We start from the raw sequence: 18242 nt of genomic DNA, 5'->3' as shown, positions 1-18242 counted from the left end.
CCAGTGCACATGCACGTGTGCATGCGTGTGCACGTGTGTGTGTGTGTGCAGATTGACTATATGTGGTTAGTATTCATTTTCTGTCTCCTCCTTTTGTTCCATTTCTTTTAGTCAGTTATATGTGGTGCTGCTTTTTAAAGTGTTGTTTATATTTTTCAAGTTAGAAAAGTTCTTCATTTAAGGTAAGAGTCAAAGATTTAAAAGAAAAAACTAATCCTCATTTCCCTCATCTTGCTGAGGTAACCTTGAATCCTTCCGTATCTTCATTGGTGCTCCTTAATGAATACATATAGAAATGTGTGTGTTTATGTGTGCATGTGTATGCACACTTGTGAAAGAGACTTTCACAATTTACTTTTTACCAGGAATGTAAGAATGTACCTTTCACCTGATAGATTTTTATTCTACTTTTTTTGCCAGTTTGATCAGTATTAAGTAATCTGTTATTTTAGTGTATTTCTGTGATTACCACGGAGTTTGAACACCTTTTTATAAGTTTACTAGCTGTTTGAATTTCTTTTTATCTTAGTTGTTTGTCCATATGCTTTGCCCATTTGTTTCTCTGGTTTATCAGAAGTCTTTAAAATGAATATATGTAATTAAATATCTGTAATCTGTGTGGCAGGTATTTTTCCAAATGATCCCTTAACTATTACAGATTTTGGTTATAGTATCTTATATGGTAAGTAACATTTCTTATTTGACTTGTCAAATGTTGGATTTCTTTTTCCCATTTCCTATTTGTTAAAAGATTTGTTTTATCCTGAAAGTATATATAATACTTAGATTTTCATCTTAGCATCTTTATTCTTAAACTTTTAATCCGTCTGGATGTGTTTTGGTATATAATGTGACATAATGTTAAAATTTTATTAAATACTTTCTTCATGATGGTCATTTGTGCTAGGTGCATTCATTAGTTACTTGATCCATTCTCATCTCAATGGGCTACTTTTATCATATATTATTTAATAAGCTTTAAAAAATAATTTTTATTTATTATTTTTGGCTATACTGGGTCCTCATTACTAAGTGCATGCTTTCTTTAGTTACACTAAGTAGGGGCTACTCTTCACTGTGGTGTGCAGACTGCTCCTTGCAGTGTCTTCTCTTGTTGCAGGGCACAGGCTCTACTGTGGTGCACTGGCTTAATTGCTCCATGGCATGTGGGTGTGTCCCCTGCATTGGCAGGTGGATTCTTACCACTATACCACCAGGGAGGTCCCTCAATGTGCTTTTGAATTTTGGTTCATTTGTTTATTCTTAATGTCAATACTGCTTTAATAATAGTATTTTTACAGCAATATGGTGATATAAAGGTGTTTATAGTCACTATTTTGCCACTCTTAGAAGTTTTTACTTTCTATGAACTTTATTTATTGTTTACAGTAAAATTTTGTTATGATTTTCACTGAGGTTGGATTGATTTGTATAGGAATTTTGTGAAAATTCTAATTTTTCTATCATTTAGCTTTTCTATATACAAACATATGTATTTATGTCGTTCAAGCTACTATCACTAATGAACATAGATGCAAGAATCCTCAACAAAACTCTAGCAAACAGAATTCAACAACACATTAAAAAGCTCATATATGATGATTAAGTTGGGTTTATTCCAGGGATGCAAGGATGCTTCATTATATGCAAATCAATCAGTGTGATAAACCATATTAACAAATTGAAAGAAAACACTGCATGATCCTCTCAATAGATGCAGAAAAAGCCTATGACAGAATTCATCACCCATTTATGATTAAAACTCTTCAAAAAATGGGCATAGAAGGAACCTCCCTCAACATCAGTTGAGTTAGTTCAGTCGCTCATTCGTGTCCTGCTCCTTGAAACCCCATGAATCACAGCACGCCAGGCCTCCCTGTCCATCGCCAACTCCCGGAGTTCACCCAAATTCATGTGCATCGAGTCGGTGGTGCCATCCAGCCATCTCATCCTCTGTCGTTCCCTTCTCCTCCTGCCTCCAAGCCCGCCCAGCATCAGGGTCTTTTCCAGTGAGTCATGAGGTGGCCAAACTATTGCAAGGAGGCTGGTTGGATCTCCTTGCAGTCCAAGGGACTCTCAAGTGTCTTCTCCAACACCACACTTCAAAAGCATCAATTCTTCAGTGCTCAGCTTTCTTTATAGTCCAACTCTCACATCCATACATGACCACTGGAGAAACCATAGCTTTGACTAGACGGACCTTTGTTGGCAAACTAATATCTCTGCTTTTCAATATGCTATCTAGGTTGGTCATAACTTTACTTCCAAGGAGTAAGCGTCCTTTAATTTCATGGCTGAAATCACCATCTGCAGTGATTTTGGAGCCCCCCAGAATAAAGTCTGACACTGTTTCCACTGTTTCCCCATCTATTTCCCATGAAGTGATGGGACCAGATGCTGTGTTCTTAGTTTTCTGAATGTTGAGTTTTAAGTCAACTTTTTCACTCTCTTTTTTCACTTTAATCAAGAGGCTTTTTAGTTCCTCTTCACTTTCTACCATGTGGGTGGTGTCATCTGCATATCGGAGGTTACTAATATTTCTCCCAGCATTCTTGATTCCAGCTTGTGCTTTTTCTAACCCAGCGTTTCTCATGATGTACTTTGCATAGAAGTTGAATAAGCAGGGTGACATACAGCCTTGACGTACTCCTTTTCCTATTTGGAACCAGTCTGTTTTTCCATGTCCAGTTCTAACTATTGCTTCCTGACCTGCATATAGGTTTCTCAAGAGGCAGGTCAGGTGGTCTGGTATTCCCATCTCTTTCAGAATTTTCCACAGTTTATTGTGATCCACACAGTCAAAGGCTTTGGCATAGTCAGTAAAGCAGAAATAGATGTTTTTCTGGAACTCTTGCTTTTTTGATGATTCAGCAGATGTTGGCAATTTGATCTCTAGTTCCTCTGCCTTTTCTAAAACCAGCTTGAACATCTGGAAGTTCACGGTTCACATATTACTGAAGCCTGGCTTGGAGAATTTTGAGCATTACTTTACTAGCATGTGAGATGAGTGCAATTGTGTGGTAGCTTGAGCATTCTTTGGCATTGCCTTTCTTTAGGATTGGAATGAAAACTGACCTTTTCCAGTCCTGTGGCAACTGCTGAGTGTTCCAAATTTGCTGGCTTATTGAGTGCAGCACTTTCACAGCATCATCTTCCAGGATTTGAAATAGCTCAACTGGAATTCCATCACCTCCACTAGCTTTGTTCATAGTGATGCTTTCTAAGGCCCACTTGACTGCACATTCCAAGATGTCTGGCTCTAAATGAGTGATCACATCATCATGATTATCTGGGTCGTGAAGATCTTTTTTGTACAGTTCTTCCATGTATTCTTGCCACCTCTTCTTAATATCTTCTGTTTCTGTTTAGATCCGTACTATTTCTGTCCTTTATCGAGCCCATCTTTGCATGAAATGTCCCCTTGGTGTCTCTAATTTTGTTGAAGAGATCTCTAGTCTTTCCCATTCTGTTGTTTTCCTGTATTTCTTTGCATTGATTGCTGAGGAAGCCTTTCTTATCTGTCTCTCCTTGCTATTGTTTGGAACTCTTCATCTGAATACCTCAACATAGTAAAGGCCATATATGATAAGCCCACAGCAAACATTATTCTCAATGGTGAGAAACTGAAAGCATTCCTTCTGTGATCAGGAGCAAGACAAGGGTGTCCACTCTCACCACTGTTTTTCAACATAGTTTTGGAAGACATAGCTATGGCATTCAGAGAAGTAAAAGAAATAAAATAGTTCAAATTGGAAAAGAAGTAAAGCTCCTACTGTTTCCAGACGGTATGAATCTATACACAGAAAACTCTAAAGATACTGTTAGAAAGTTACTAGAGCTAATCACTGAACTTAGCAAAATTGTGGGATACAAAATCAGTACACAGAAATCACTTGCATTCCTATATACTAATAATGAAAAATCTCAGAAATTAAGGAATAAATCACTTTCACCATTGCAACAAAAAGAATAAAATATCTAGGAATAAACCTACCTAAGGGGACAAAAGAACTGTATACAGAAAATTTTAAGACACGGATGAAGAAATCAGATGACATAAACAGAGATATTCCATGTTCCTCGGTAGGAAGAATCAATATTGTGAAAGTGACTATACTACCAAATGCAATCTACAGATTGAATGTGATACCTATCAAATTACCAATGGCATTTTTCACAGAACTAGAACAAAAAATTTAACAATTCATATCGAGACACAAAAGACCCTGAATAGCCAGTACAGTCTTCAGAAAGAAGAATGGAGCTGAAGGAGGCAAATTTTCTGACTTCAGATTATACTACAAAGCTACAGTGATCAAGATAGTATGGTTCAGTTCAGTCGCTCAGTCGCGTCCGACTCTTCGCGACCCCATGAATCGCAGCACACCAGGCCTCCCTGTCCATCACCAACTCTCGGAGTTCGCTCAGACTTAAATGTCCGAGTCCGTGATGCCATCCAGCCATCTCATCCTCTGTCGTCCCTTTCTCCTCCTGCCCCCAATCCCTCCCAGCATCAGAGTCTTTTCCAATGAGTCAACTCTTCACATGAGGTGGCCAAAGTACTGGAGTTTCAGCTTTAGCATCATGCCTTCCAAAGAACACCCAGGACTGATCTCCTTTAGAATGGACTGGTTGGATCTCCTGGCAGTCCAAGGGACTCTCAAGAGTCTTCTCCAACACCACACTTCAAAAGCGTCAATTCTTCGGCGCTCAGCCTTCTTCACATTCTGACTCTCACATCCATACATGACCACAGGAGAAACCATAGCCTTGACTAGACGGACCTTAGTCAGCAAAGTAATGTCTCTGCTTTTGAATATGCTATCTAGGTTGGTCATAACTTTTCTTCCAAGGAGTAAGCATCTTTTAATTTCATGGCTGCAATCACCATCTGCAGTGATTTTGGATGCCAAAAAAATTAAGTCTGACACTGTTTCCCCATCTATTTTCCATGAAGTGATGGGACTGGATGCCATCCATGATCCTCGTTTTCTGAATGTTGAGCTTTAAGCCAACTTTTTCACTCTCCTCTTTCACTTTCATCAAGAGGCTTTTTAGTTCCTCTTCACTTTCTGCCATAAGGGTGGTGTCATCTGCATATCTGAGGTTATATATTTTTCCTGGCAATCTTCATTCCAGCTTGTGTTTCTTCCAGTCCAGCGTTTCTCATGATGTACTTTGCAATAAGTTAAATAAGCAGGATGACAATATACAGCTTTGACGTACTCCTTTTCCTATTTGGAACCAGTCTGTTGTTCCATGTCCAGTTTTTACTGTTGCTTCCTGACCTGCATACAGATTTCTCAAGAGGCAGGTCAGGTGGTCTGGTATTCCCATCTCTTTCAGAATTTTCCACAGTTTATTGTGATCCACATAGTCAAAGGCTTTGGCATAGTCAGTAAAGCTGAAATAGATGTTTTTCTGGAACTCTCTTGCTTTTTCAATGGTCCAGCGGATGTTGGCAATTTGATCTCTGGTTCCTGTGTCTTTTCTAAAACCAGCTTGAACATCAGGAAGTTCATAGTTCACGTATTGCTGAAGCCTGGCTTGGAGAATTTTGAGCATTACTTTACTAGCATGTGAGATGAGTGCAATTGTGCGGTAGTTTCAGCATTCTTTGGCATTGCCTTTCTTTGGGATTGGAATGAAAGTACCTTTTCCAGTTCCATGGTCACTGCTGAGTTTTCCAAATTTGCTGGCTTATTGAGTGCAGCACTTTCACAGCATCATCTTTCAGGATTTGAAATAGCTCAACTGGAATTCCATCACCTCCACTAGCTTTGTTCGTAGTGATGCTTTCTAAGGCCCACTTAACTTCACATTCCAGGATGTCTGGCTCTAGGTGAGTGATCATACCATTGTGATTATCTGGGTCGTGAAGCTCTTTTTTGTACAGTTCTTCTGTGTATTCTTGCCACCTCTTCTTAATATCTTCTGCTTCTGTTAGGTCCATACCATTTCTGTCCTTTATCGAGCCCATCTTTGCATGAAATGTTCCCTTGGTGTCTCTAATTTTCTTGAAGAGATCTCTAGTCTTTCCCATTCTGTTGTTTCCCTCTATTTCTTTGCATTGATCGCTGAAGAAGGCTTTCTTATCTCTTCTTGCTATTCTTTGGAACTCTGCATTCCGATGCTTATATCTTTCCTTTTCTCCTTTGTTTTTCATCTCTTCTTTTCATAGCTATTTGTAAGGGCTCCCCAGACAGCCATTTTACTTTTTTGCATTTCTTTTCCATGGGGATGCTCTTGATCCCTGTCTTCTGTACAGTGTCATGAACCTCCTTCCATAGTTCATCAGGCACTCTATCTATCAGATCTAGGCCCTTGAATCCATTTGTCACTTCCACTGTATAATCATAAGGGATTTGATTTAGGTTATACCTGAATGGTCTAGTTGTTTTCCCTACTTTCTTCAATTTCAGTCTGTCTTTGGTAATAAGGAGTTCATGATCTCAGCCACAGTCAGCTCCTGGTCTTGTTTTTGTTGACTGTATAGAGCTTCTCCATCTTTGGCTGCAAAGAATATAATCCGTCTGATTTTGGTGTTGACCATCTGGTGGTGTCCATGTGTGGAGTCTTCTCTTGTGTTGTTGGAAGAGGGTGTTTGCTATTACCAGTGCATTTTCTTGGCAAAACTCTATTAGTCTTTGTCCTGCTTCATTCTGTATTCCAAGGCCAACTTTGCCTGTTACTCCTGGTGTTTCTTGACTTCCTACTTTGGCATTCCAGTCCCCTATAATGAAAAGGACATCTTTTTGAGTGTTAGTTCTGAATTGTCTTGAAGGTCTTCATAGAACCGTTCAGCTTCTTCAGTGTTACTAGTTGGGGCATAGACTTGGATTTCTGTGCATAGGAACCTGGAATGTGAGGTCCATGAATCAAGGCAAATTGGAAGTGATCATACAAGAGATGGCAAGAGTGATCGTCAAGATTCTAGGAATCAGCAAACTAGACTGGAATGGGTGAATTTAACTCAGATAACCATTATATCTACTACTGTGGGCAGGAATCCCTCAGAAGAAATGGAGTAGCCATCATGGTCAACAAAAGAGTCTGAAATGTAGTACTTGGATGCAATCTCAAAAATGACAGAATTATCTCTGTTCGTTTCCAAGGCAAACCATTCAGTATCATAGTAATCCAAGTCTGTGCCCCAACCAGTAACGCTGAAGAAGCTGAAGTTGTACGTTTCTATGAAGACCTATGCAGACAGTATGGTACTGGCACAAAAACAGAAAATATAGACCAATGGAACAAGATAGAAAGCCCACAAATAAACCCACACATCTGTGGGTACCTTCTTTTTGACAGAGAAGTCAAGACTATACAGTGGGGCAAAGGTAGCCTCTTGAATAAGTGGTGCTGGGAAAACTGGACAGCTACGTGTAAAAGAATGAAGTTACAACACTTCGTAGTACCATGTGGGCTTCCCTTTTGTCTCAGCTTGTAAAGAATGTGCCTGCAATGCAGGAGACCTGGGTTTGATCCCTAGGTTGGGAAGATCCCCTGGAGAAGGGAAAGGCTTCCCACTACAGTATTGTGGACTGGAGAATTCCATGGACTGTATATAGACCATGGGGTTGCAAAAGAGTTGGACATAATTGATGCCATACACAAAGATAAACTCAAAATGGATTAAGGACCTAAATGTAAGACAGAAAACTATATAAAACTTAGAGGAAAACATAGGCTGAACACTTGATGACATAAAACAAGATCCTCTATGATCCACTTCCTAGAGTAAAGGAAATAAAAACAAAAACAAGTGGGAACTAATTAAACTTAAATGCTTTGCACAGCAAAGGAAACTCTAAACAAGGTGAAAAGACAACCTCAGAATGGGAGAAAATAATAGAAAGGAAACAACTGACAAAGGATTAATTTCCAAAATACACAAGTAGCTCATATAAGTCAATATCAGAAAAACAAACAATCCAATCAAAAAGTGGGAAAAAGACCTAAACAAACATTTCTCCAAAAAGACATGTAGATGGCTCATAAACACATGAAAGGATGTTTAACGTCACTCATTATGAGATATTATTTTTATTATTTTTATAGCAAATCAAAGCTGTGATGAGATAATATCTCCCACTGGTTAAGTACATTCTTAAATTGGTTTTTTAATTTTTTTTTAAATTTATACATTCTTAGATTTTGAAGTCCTAAGTGTCATCTCTTTAAATACATATATATATATACACACATACATATTAATATTCTCTATATAGACATGTATATTATATATATATCTGTTCCGTATGTCCATATGTATACATATGTGCAAAAGTGTGCTCATTTAGTTGCCCTAAGTTACTCAACTTTTAACCTGAAGATTGAATCTCATAATTTCTCTAGGATTACCTAATACTTATTTTAGCTATGTGTGGTAATGTTTAGTCACTAAGTAGTGTCTGACTCTTCCAACTCCCATTTGCCAGGCTCCTCTATCCATGGGGTTTCCTAGGCAAGAATACTGGAGTGGGCTGCCATTTCCTTCTCCAGGGCATCTTCCCAACCGAGGGATCAAACCCAGGTCTCTTGCTGGTCAGGCAGATTCATTACCACTGAGTCACCTGGGAAGCCCTTAGCTATGATTAGATTTATTCAAATCTTTAAAACATTTTTTATTTTGTTGTGGTAAAAATGTTTTAAGTGAGATCTCTCTCAACAGATTTTTAAGTGTACAGTAGAGTATTGTTACCTATAGACACAATGTTGTACACTAGATATCTAATTTATCTTATACAACTGAAACTTTGCATCTGTTAATCAACATCTCTGAATTTCTCCCTCCTCCCAGTCCCTGCCATCTACTTTTCTAATCTCTCCTTCTATGAGTTTGACTGTATTCAAATCTTGAATAAATTTAATGTATCAATAGAACTGTGAATTTTCTATGTTTGAAGGTTTTACTCATTTCAGAACTGTGGAGCATGGACCAAATACATCTTTCAGTTTATTAATTTCATAACTTAGAATTTTTAAAATACTTGCATATTTTATTCCTAGATCTTTGATTATAAACTTGAAGATTTGTGAGTCTCCTGAAAACTTTCTAATTAAATTGTTGCTGAACTTCAGAAAGCACATTTTGTTCTAATATTATTTAAAGAGTTTTTAATATCTTCATATAATTTTTTTTCCAGTTCAGGACCATGAGGTTCATCAGAAAATTTTGGCAACTGATGTTCATTCTAAAAATACATCTGACTTGAGAAAAATGTCAAGTAAAAAACTAAAAGATAATCACAGTGAAGCTGATGAGGATTGTTACTTATCTGTTGGCTCACCTTCTGACCTGGACATTAAAGCATCTTCATTGCAAAAGGGTAGTCCATCTGTTGCCCAAAAGAGAGAGACCCACACTTCCAAAAATTCAGTAAATATGCTGTCTTCAAGTACAGAGATTTCTCATAAAACCAGAAAAAGGTGAAGTTTTATTTATTTATGAAATATTAATCTTTCTGTAACAATTTCATTTTTTATGTTAAAAATGGGTAATTTAGTGTTTTATGTATTTTACAGTAAGTATTGAATATTTACATGTTATGAGAAAAGTAGACATGTGTTGGGTATATATTCAATTTATATTTATTATGGAAGGCCTTAAAGTGTACTTCTGAAAAGTCTGGGGGTAAATTTTTCTGTGGTCTATGGAAAAGCATACTTTTTTTCTTTTTTCTTTAAGATCTAAAAAAAATACTAATGACATAGAAAATAACACAGTAGGCACTCATATATTCAAATCTGACATGTTTATATTTTGTTATATTCAGATACTTTTTAAAAAACATTTTTTGAGTGTCATATAGTTGAATTAAAAATATTAATTGCTGCTGTATAGCAAATTGTTATGCATATATGTATGTATATATACACATTCTTTTTAATATTCTTTTTCATTATGGTTTATCACAGGATATTTTTTTTCCTCATAATAAATTTTCTATAGCTTCCTAAGAGAAATAATTTGTATTTTCCATATGTTATTTTTAATTACCAGGGTAAGTATATATCAGGTCACTTTGAGGGGTAGCAAACAATAAGTATTGTTGAAGATAGTTGTGGTAAACCCCCATCCATTTCCTGGGGCTTTCTTTCCCGTTGGTCTTTAAGAAGCACAATTGATTGTTCAAGGTCCTTTGCTATTGGAAAACCTCTGCCATAAGTATAATATCTGTATAGGGTCTTTTGTGTTGATTCTTGGAGCTGAGGAGTTAAGTACCCTCTTAAGATTTTACAGTCCAAAGTGTGATCTGCAGCTCAGGATCAAGAGAAATGGTATGATCTGGAAGCCTGTTAGAAATTCATAATCTCAAACTCTATGCTAGACCTATTGAATCAAAATCTACATTTTAATAAGATTCCCCAGAGGATTCAGATTCATATGAAATGTTTGAGAACTAGTATTTTAAGCTACAATTTGCCTTGATGTATGATTTAACCATCCTTTCTCTCTTTTTTTTCTATCAGCAAATACAAAATTTAATTTTTCTGAACAATTCATCTTGTGTAATTTGTGTGAGAGAAACACATCAGCATTTATAAAGTTTAAATAAAGGCCCATTGAAAAATTTTGTAAGTGGTGGTATTACCACTGTAGGGAAGTTCAAGAAAACTTATAACTCAGCAAATGATGGAAATATTCAGCTTGTTGTCCTTCTAACCTTTTAGGTTAAGCTTTGAAGATAAAGATGTTTTAAAGAAAGTAGAAATAACGAATGAAGTATCAGAAATAGAGGATAAAGTATCAGAAGGACTACAAGACAGGAAACAGTCAAGAACATCTCAAAAAAGAATACAAGATTCAGAATATGAAAACCAACCGCAAGCTAGAAAGAGTTTTTCAACGTTGTTTTTAGAAACTGTAAAAAGAAAAAGTGAATCCAGGTAAGTTATTAAGAAATGGTCCACGTTTTCCTTTTAGATTCTTTGAATAGTACCTAAGGATTCTTAATGACATTTAACCAAAAGTTAATCTTAATTAACATAATTTTTAATTGAAATTATGTTTAACCCATAGAGTGTATTTCTTACCAGTAAACTGACCACAAAGCCATCATTTAATGGTTTCTAAATTAAATGTGAAAGAAAATAAGTTTCTTCAGCTTTTATTACTTCTGTTCATCAACACTTTCTAGTATGTATGATATCAAAAACTAAAGGCGATATTTAGAAGTAAAATTGTCAAGGTGCCTAGGTGTCATTGTTAGGTGTCTTAAATATTTTTTTCTGCTTCTTTTGATTGTGTTAGTAAAATGGTAGTCCTAAAATAAGTTTTAATCTGTTCTTGCCTACTTAAAAACCTTCAGTAGTTCCACAGTGTCCATTCAGTGATTTTTAACTGGCTGCACATAGAGTTAACTGGAATTAACAGCTAGGGTTGAGAACCACTGGTCTATAGAATAAATTTCAGAGTTGTCAGTGGTCTACAGAATAAGTTTCAGAGTTATCAACTGGTATTTGGGGTTTCCCTGGTGACTCAGACAGTAAAGAATTTGCTTGCAGTATAGGAACTCGAGTTCAATTGCTGAGTCTGAAAGATCCCCTGGAGAAGGGAATGGCAGCCCACTCCAGTATTGTTCCCTGGAGAATTCCACGGACAGAAGAGCCTGATGAGCTATGGTCCGTGGGCTTGCAGGGAGTCGGACATGATTGAGTGACTATCACTTTCACTTTATAGCTGATATTTAAGGCTTTCACTCTCACTAGTGAACTGTTTCTGTCATATGTATTTGCAGTTGTCCTAGATCTTCCCTGTAGCTCAGATGGTAAAGAATCTGCCTGCAACGCAGGAGACCTGGGTTCAATCCCTGGGTCAGGAAGATCCTCTGGAGAAGGGACTGGCAATCCACTCCAGTATTCTTGCCTGGAGAATCCCATGGAGAGAGGAGCCTGATGGGCTACAGTTCTTGGGGTCGCAAAGAGTCGGACATGACTAGGCGACTAACCCACCCACATGGCTTTGGCACACCGTTTCCCCTTGACATATGCCAATTTATATTTTCTTCTAAAAGTTTCACTCCAGTGTTTTTTTTAAAATAATTTCTTACCTTGTATTACACTTTAACTATTTTATGTATGTCTTTCTTATGTAGGTGAAGACATAAGCCCATCTTTCTGGGAGTTTAGTTTCTTTTGTATTTTCTATGAGATCTGTCAGAGTGCTTGCAAATCTATTAGGAAGGTTTTATAAAAACATCGAATGAGTGAAATTCCTCTTTGGTTCAGTCTCTGTTCCATAGTTGACTCCTTCCTCCCTCCACCTCCATAGTCTTGCTCCTTCTCTCCCATCTCTCTTTCTCTTTCTCTTTCTGTATGTGTGTGTGTGTGTGTGTGTGTGTGTGTGTGTGTGTGTGTACACATAGGTACATATGGCATTTTTACCCCTGTATGCATATTGCCCTGCTATCTGATACAAATATGTTACATTTATGGGCTAATTATATCTGTGTCTAAAAGAGTAATTATTTTTTAATGTGTCAGTTTTTTGATAAACTACTGAGTATAGTTTAATTGCTATAACCAGGTGTAAATGTTCACTATTCCTCATGTTTTCTTGCTTCTTTGTTTTGCTTATGCTTTTCCTTTTGATTCTTTCTTACATGTCCTCATGGCCAAATCATATCCATTCTTCAAGATCCAACTCAAATGGCATTTTTCCACTGAGCCAGAAGTCATCTTTCTGTATTCTGAATTTTAGTATTTAATTAAAATTTTATTTTTAATTTGGGCTGCTAAATAGACCAGCATAGTCTGGATGGCTTATAAGCAACAGAAATTTATTTCACAATGCTGGAGGCTGAGAAGTCCAAGATCAAGGCTCAAGTAGTTTCAGTGTCTGGTGAGACCTGCTTCCTGGTTCATGATGGCTATCTTATTGCTATAACCTCAAATGATGAAAGGTAGTGAGGGAGTTTTCTGGGGTTTCTCTTATAAAGGTGCTAATTCCATTCATGAGCCATTACACCCTAATTACCTAATCACTACCTAAAGACTCCACCCTAAAATACCATCATATTGGGGATTAGGTTTCAATTTATTAATTTCAGAAGGATGTAAACATTTGATCTGTGTAGTAAGTGTGAAGGTTATTTCCTAAGGATATCTTTGGTTTGAATAACCTTAAAGTTATGAAAGTCTCTTGAAATAGAATAAAGGAGGGATATAGAGAGTTCTTATTAGCTGGTTTGGGAAAACTTTTATCTTTAAATACATAGCTTTATTTTTTGTTTTTCTGGCTGCCTGGCATGTGGGATCCTAGTTCTCTGTCCAGGGATTGAACCTGTGTCCCCTGCAGAGGGAGTGCAGAGTTCTAACCACTGGACCTCCAAGAAGTCCCTAGGATTACTTCTTTAATGTGTGGAATTAATAGATATTACAGGAAATATTTATTGTTCTTTAGTCCCTAAGTTGTGTCCACTCTTTTGTGACCCCAAAACCTATAGCCCACCAGACTCCTTTGTCCACATAATTTCCCTGGCAAGAATGCTGGAGTAGATTGCCATTTTCTTCTCCAGGGGATCATACCCTCTCCTGCATTGGCAGACAGAGTCTTTACCACTGAACCACCTGGGAAGCCCTACAGATAATACACAATAAAGCAAATTAAACATATTTCTATCAGATTGGATAATTAAGTGCTGAAAAATAATATTTGTTTAAACATAATCTTCTATTTATATATTATATAGTCTCCTATTTATACTTTGTTTTTTATTAGATTGTCTAGATTTTTCTGATTATATAAACTTGTAAGACTCTGCCTATTAGAAGATATATTGCTTAGCATATATATGTATATGTTTTTTATATTGGAAGATTTATGAGGTGTTTGAGATTAGAGAAGTATAGAAGGCATTTTCATCTCATAATCTTTTTATAAAGGGAAAAAATATAGACATGATAATCGTTTTTCCATCCTACGTTTTCCTCTACTGTGTATGAAAATGGTTAAGCATCCTTACTCAAGTGAAAAAGGCAGAAAAAGGAGTACATGTACTGCCTTCAGAATTTGGATGTTTGCCCTATTTATTTTTGCATTGAAGGATATGGTTTGCTCAAGGCTGTTGTCATAAAGAGGAAGGAAATGCAAAATTATTCCATCAGAGTAAACATGTATGACAATGTGTGTGAACTTTCAAACTTGGAATGAATTTTTATATAATTTAGTCTATAATTTAGTAGTGTTTTCTTAAATTGTTAAACTAGAAGGTGTCTCAGAAATAATCTTGTTTTGGATGGTAAGAAATTCATGCCCATGAGACATCTATAAAAACAAAATTTAATTTAACATTATAATAATGGCATGTTTTTTGAGTATATCTGGGCAGTATTTATACATCTCTGGATTTCATTTGTTTAATATTTCTAATGAATGGGGAACCAGAAATTAGTTGATGAAGTCTATAGAGATGCTTCCAGCTTTAAATTTCTGTGCTCCCATCTATGTTATAAATGAGTATTCTCAGATATTATAGAAATGTAAAAGGAGGGAAAGATTTTAAAGTGTAAGGAAAAATTGAAGAGACATGTCAACTGCTCTTTAAAGCAAAGATATAAACTTTATTTTCTTGAGCTATTGTTTATTGTAACACTGTTTTAGTTCTGTTGTTAGGCATATAGCAACTGTTCCAGCTCATTTATCTCCTGCAAATAATACGAAGTTATTGGAAGATGAATTTATAATTGATGAATCAGATAAAAGTTTTGTCAGTCAACCTTGGATTACTATACCAAGAAAGACTGGGCCTCTGAAGCAGCACACAGCATCCCCTGCTGAGAGCACTGTCCTTCAGAGGAAGAAGTCAAGAGAAAGACATGACAGTGTATCATCTGTGGCTTTGACAAGTAACAAGCATCCTGGCAAAGCTCACCCAGTAGAGAAATCTCAGCCCTCTGAACCAAAAATACCGGGTGGGAGTTGTGCTTTGTCAGATGATGTAGAAAATAACTGTAAATCTACAAAATATGAAATATATTCTGAGAATGCAAAAAAATCATCTGGAGACAAAAGGACTATAAAACAAAAACAGAGAACAAAATCTGAGGCCAATGTACCTGAAGAAGAAGTTAATGTGAGGCAATCTAAAGATAAAAATATAAATATATCACATACTGTCCAAGACAAGTTACAAAGAAATTCAGACAAAAATATGGAAGAGGATGAAGAGATAAGCGTTAGCATTTCCAAGAATCAGTTGCTTTCTGTGGGTAAGTGTTTATATTAAATGTAACTATGGATATTAATCTACCACTTTGCTCTTTATAATATTCCTATTTAGCTTTAGGAAGTAGGCATTAAATCTATACAAAGCCTTGAAAGCCTGTAAGCTGTTTTCTAGAGTCTCTTTATTTTACATTGTACTTCATCTTCAGGTCACTTGATTTTGGGGTAACGTCTAAGATTACAGCATATGTAAAGGGCAAAGTAAAAGGCAAATGCTTAGTAAACCAGGTAGTTGACACAAATAAGATGGCATCATATATTCTTGAGGCTTATTAAAATATAAATTTGGATAAGAAATCAGCTAGTGGGGCTAGTTCTTGCAGATAAAAATTAATAACTCCTCTGTTAAATTATTTACTCATTTATCTAAAAATTGAATGTCAGAGATTGTATTAGGCTCTGAACTTACAAAGATTGCTAATAAATAATTTTCATTATTAAAAAAGATCCATCTGGTAATGTCTGTAGACTAACAGATAAATATACATACATCCACAGGATGATATTGGAAGCAAAGAGAATAATCAACTAACTAATAATCTCAAAAAACTTTTTATTTTAGGACAGTATATCATTTATTATACAAACTGGGACACATAAAAATGGGAGAGGATGTCATGACAGTAAGCATTAACTCGTATTGTCCCAGTGAAACCTGAAATATAACCACTCTCTTTATGTTATCTCTCTGTATAGTAATTGAGGTTTATAATGGTGACAGTATCATGAAGAAAAGATCAACTTGTGCTTTTTTGTATCACTTTTTAAAATTGAAGTATAGTTGACTTACAGTGTTGTGTTTTAGGTGTATGGTAAACTGAATGAGTTACACATAGACACACACACACACACACACACACACACATTCTTCTTCAAGTTCTTTTCTCTTACAGGTTATTACAGAATACTCCGTATAGTTCCTTGTGCAGTATAGAAGGTCTTTATTGGTTGTCTGTTTCATTTATAGTAGTGTGTATATGTTAATCCTAATTCCTAATTTACCTCCATCCCCTGTTTGTATCTTTTTTATTTTTTCTGTAGGTTCCACAATAAGGGATATCATATGATGCTTGTTTTTCTCTCTCTGGCTTACATCACTAAGTATGCTAATCTCTAAATCCATCCATGTTGCTGCAAATGACCTAATTTCATTATTTTTTATGGCTGAGTATTATTCCATATTGTGTGTGTGTGTGTGTGTATTGTGTTTGTATGTATGTATGTATATAATTACCACACCTTCTTTATCTGTTCATCTGTGGATGGACATTTCGTTTACTTCCACGTCTTGGCTATAGTAAGTAGTGCTGGCAATGAACATTGAGGGGCATGTATCTTTTTGAATTATGGTTTTCTCTAGATCCATGCCCAGGAGTGGGTTTACAGATCATATGGTAATGCTATTGTTAGGTTTTTTTGTGTTTTTTTTTTTTTTAATTTTTTAATTGAAGGAAAGTTATTTTACAGAATTTTGTGTTTTTTTGTCACATATCAACAGGAATCAGCCATAGGTACACCCATGTACCCTCCCTTGTGAACCTCCCTCCTATCTCCCTCCGCATCCCACCTTTCACATCCCAGCCTGTCACAGAGCCCCTGTTTGAATTCCCTGAGTCATACAGCAAATTCCCATTGGCTGTCTATTTTACATAGGGTATTTTAAATTTCCATGTTACTCTTTCCATACATCTCCCCTTCTCCCTTCTCCTGTCCCCCCATGTCCATAGGTCTGTTCTCTGTGTCTGTTTCTCCATTGCTGCCCTGAAAATAAATTCATCAGTGCCATCTTTTTAGATGCCAAATGTGTGTGTCAGTATACGATGTTAATATTTCTCTTCCTGACTTAACTGCTCTCTGTATAATGGGCTCTAGGTTCGTCTCCCTCATTAGAACTGACTCAAATGTGTTCCTTTTATGGCCGAGTATACGTACCACAACTTTATCCATTCGTCTGTCAATGGACGTCTAGGTTGCTTCCATGTTCTAGCTACTGTAAATGGTGCTGCAGTGAACATTGGGTTGCATGTGTCTTTTTCAGTTTTTGTTTCCTCAGGTTGTATGCCTAGGAGTGGGATTGCTGGGTCATATGGTAGTTTTATTCCTAGCTTTTTAAGGAATCTCCATACCATCTTCTGTAGTGGCTGTATCAGTTTACATTCCTACCAGCAATGCAAGAGTGTTCCCTTTTCTCCACACCCTCTCCAGCATTTATTGTTTGTAGACTTTTTGATGATGGCCACTGGTCTGAAGCGGTATCTCATTGTAGTTTTGATTTGCATATCTCTAATAATCGAGTGATGTTGAACATCTTTTCATGTGCTTGTTGGCCATCTATCTGTATGTCGTCTTTGGAGAAATGTCTCTTCAAGTCCCTTTCCCACTTTTTGATTGGGTTGTTTGTTTTTCTGGTATTGAATTGTATGAGCTGCTTGTATATTTTGGAAATTAATTCTTTGTGAGTTTTTCTCTTTGCTATTGTTTTCTCCCACTCTGAGGGTTGCTTTTCACTTTGCTTATAGTTTCCTGTGCTGTGTAAAAGCTTTAAAGTTTAATTAGGTCCTACTTGTTTATTTTTGTTTTTATTTCCATTACTCTAGGAGGTGGAGCTTCCCTTGTGTCTCAGCTGGTAAAGAATCCACCTGCAGTGTGGGAGACCTGGGTTTGAGCCCTGGGTTGGGAAGCTCCCCTGGAGAAGGGAAAGGCTACGCACTCCAGTATTTTAGTCTGGAGAATTCCATGGACTGTATAGGCCATGGGGTTGCAAAGAGTTGGACACACTGAGCGACTTGCACTGCGCTGCACTAGGCAATGGGTCATAGAAGATCTTGCTTTAATTTATGTTATCGAGTGTTTTACCTGTTTTCTTCTAAGAATTTTACAGTTTCTGGTCTTACATTTAGGTCTTTAAGCCATTTTGAGTTTGTCTTTGTGTATGGCATCAGGTAGTTTTCTAATTTTTCATTCGTTTGCATGTAGCTGTCCAGTTGTCCCAGCACCACTATTCAAGAGG

General features: G+C 36.6%; 1 protein-coding gene across 6 annotated transcripts in view; it reads left to right on the top strand.

Moving 5' to 3' along the window:
- CENPC (centromere protein C) overlaps positions 1-18242 on the top strand; it is a 105859-nt gene that overhangs the window by 25094 nt on the left and 62523 nt on the right. For 3 of the 6 annotated variants that reach the window (XM_069594224.1, XM_069594226.1, XM_069594228.1), the window contains 3 exons: positions 9150-9432; positions 10678-10893; positions 14621-15216. In XM_069594224.1, the coding sequence (XP_069450325.1) occupies positions 9150-9432; positions 10678-10893; positions 14621-15216 (1095 nt within the window). Of the gene's footprint in view, positions 1-9149; positions 9433-10677; positions 10894-14608; positions 15217-18242 lie in introns of all 6 variants that reach the window. The other 3 variants (XM_069594223.1, XM_069594225.1, XM_069594227.1) reach the window with 1 other exon arrangement.

This window comes from Ovis canadensis, chromosome 6 (assembly GCF_042477335.2).
Source record: "Ovis canadensis isolate MfBH-ARS-UI-01 breed Bighorn chromosome 6, ARS-UI_OviCan_v2, whole genome shotgun sequence".
NCBI classification, from domain to species: Eukaryota; Metazoa; Chordata; class Mammalia; order Artiodactyla; family Bovidae; genus Ovis; species Ovis canadensis.
Note: the sequence above shows the minus strand (reverse complement) of the source record. Positions and strands in the feature narration are given on the sequence as shown.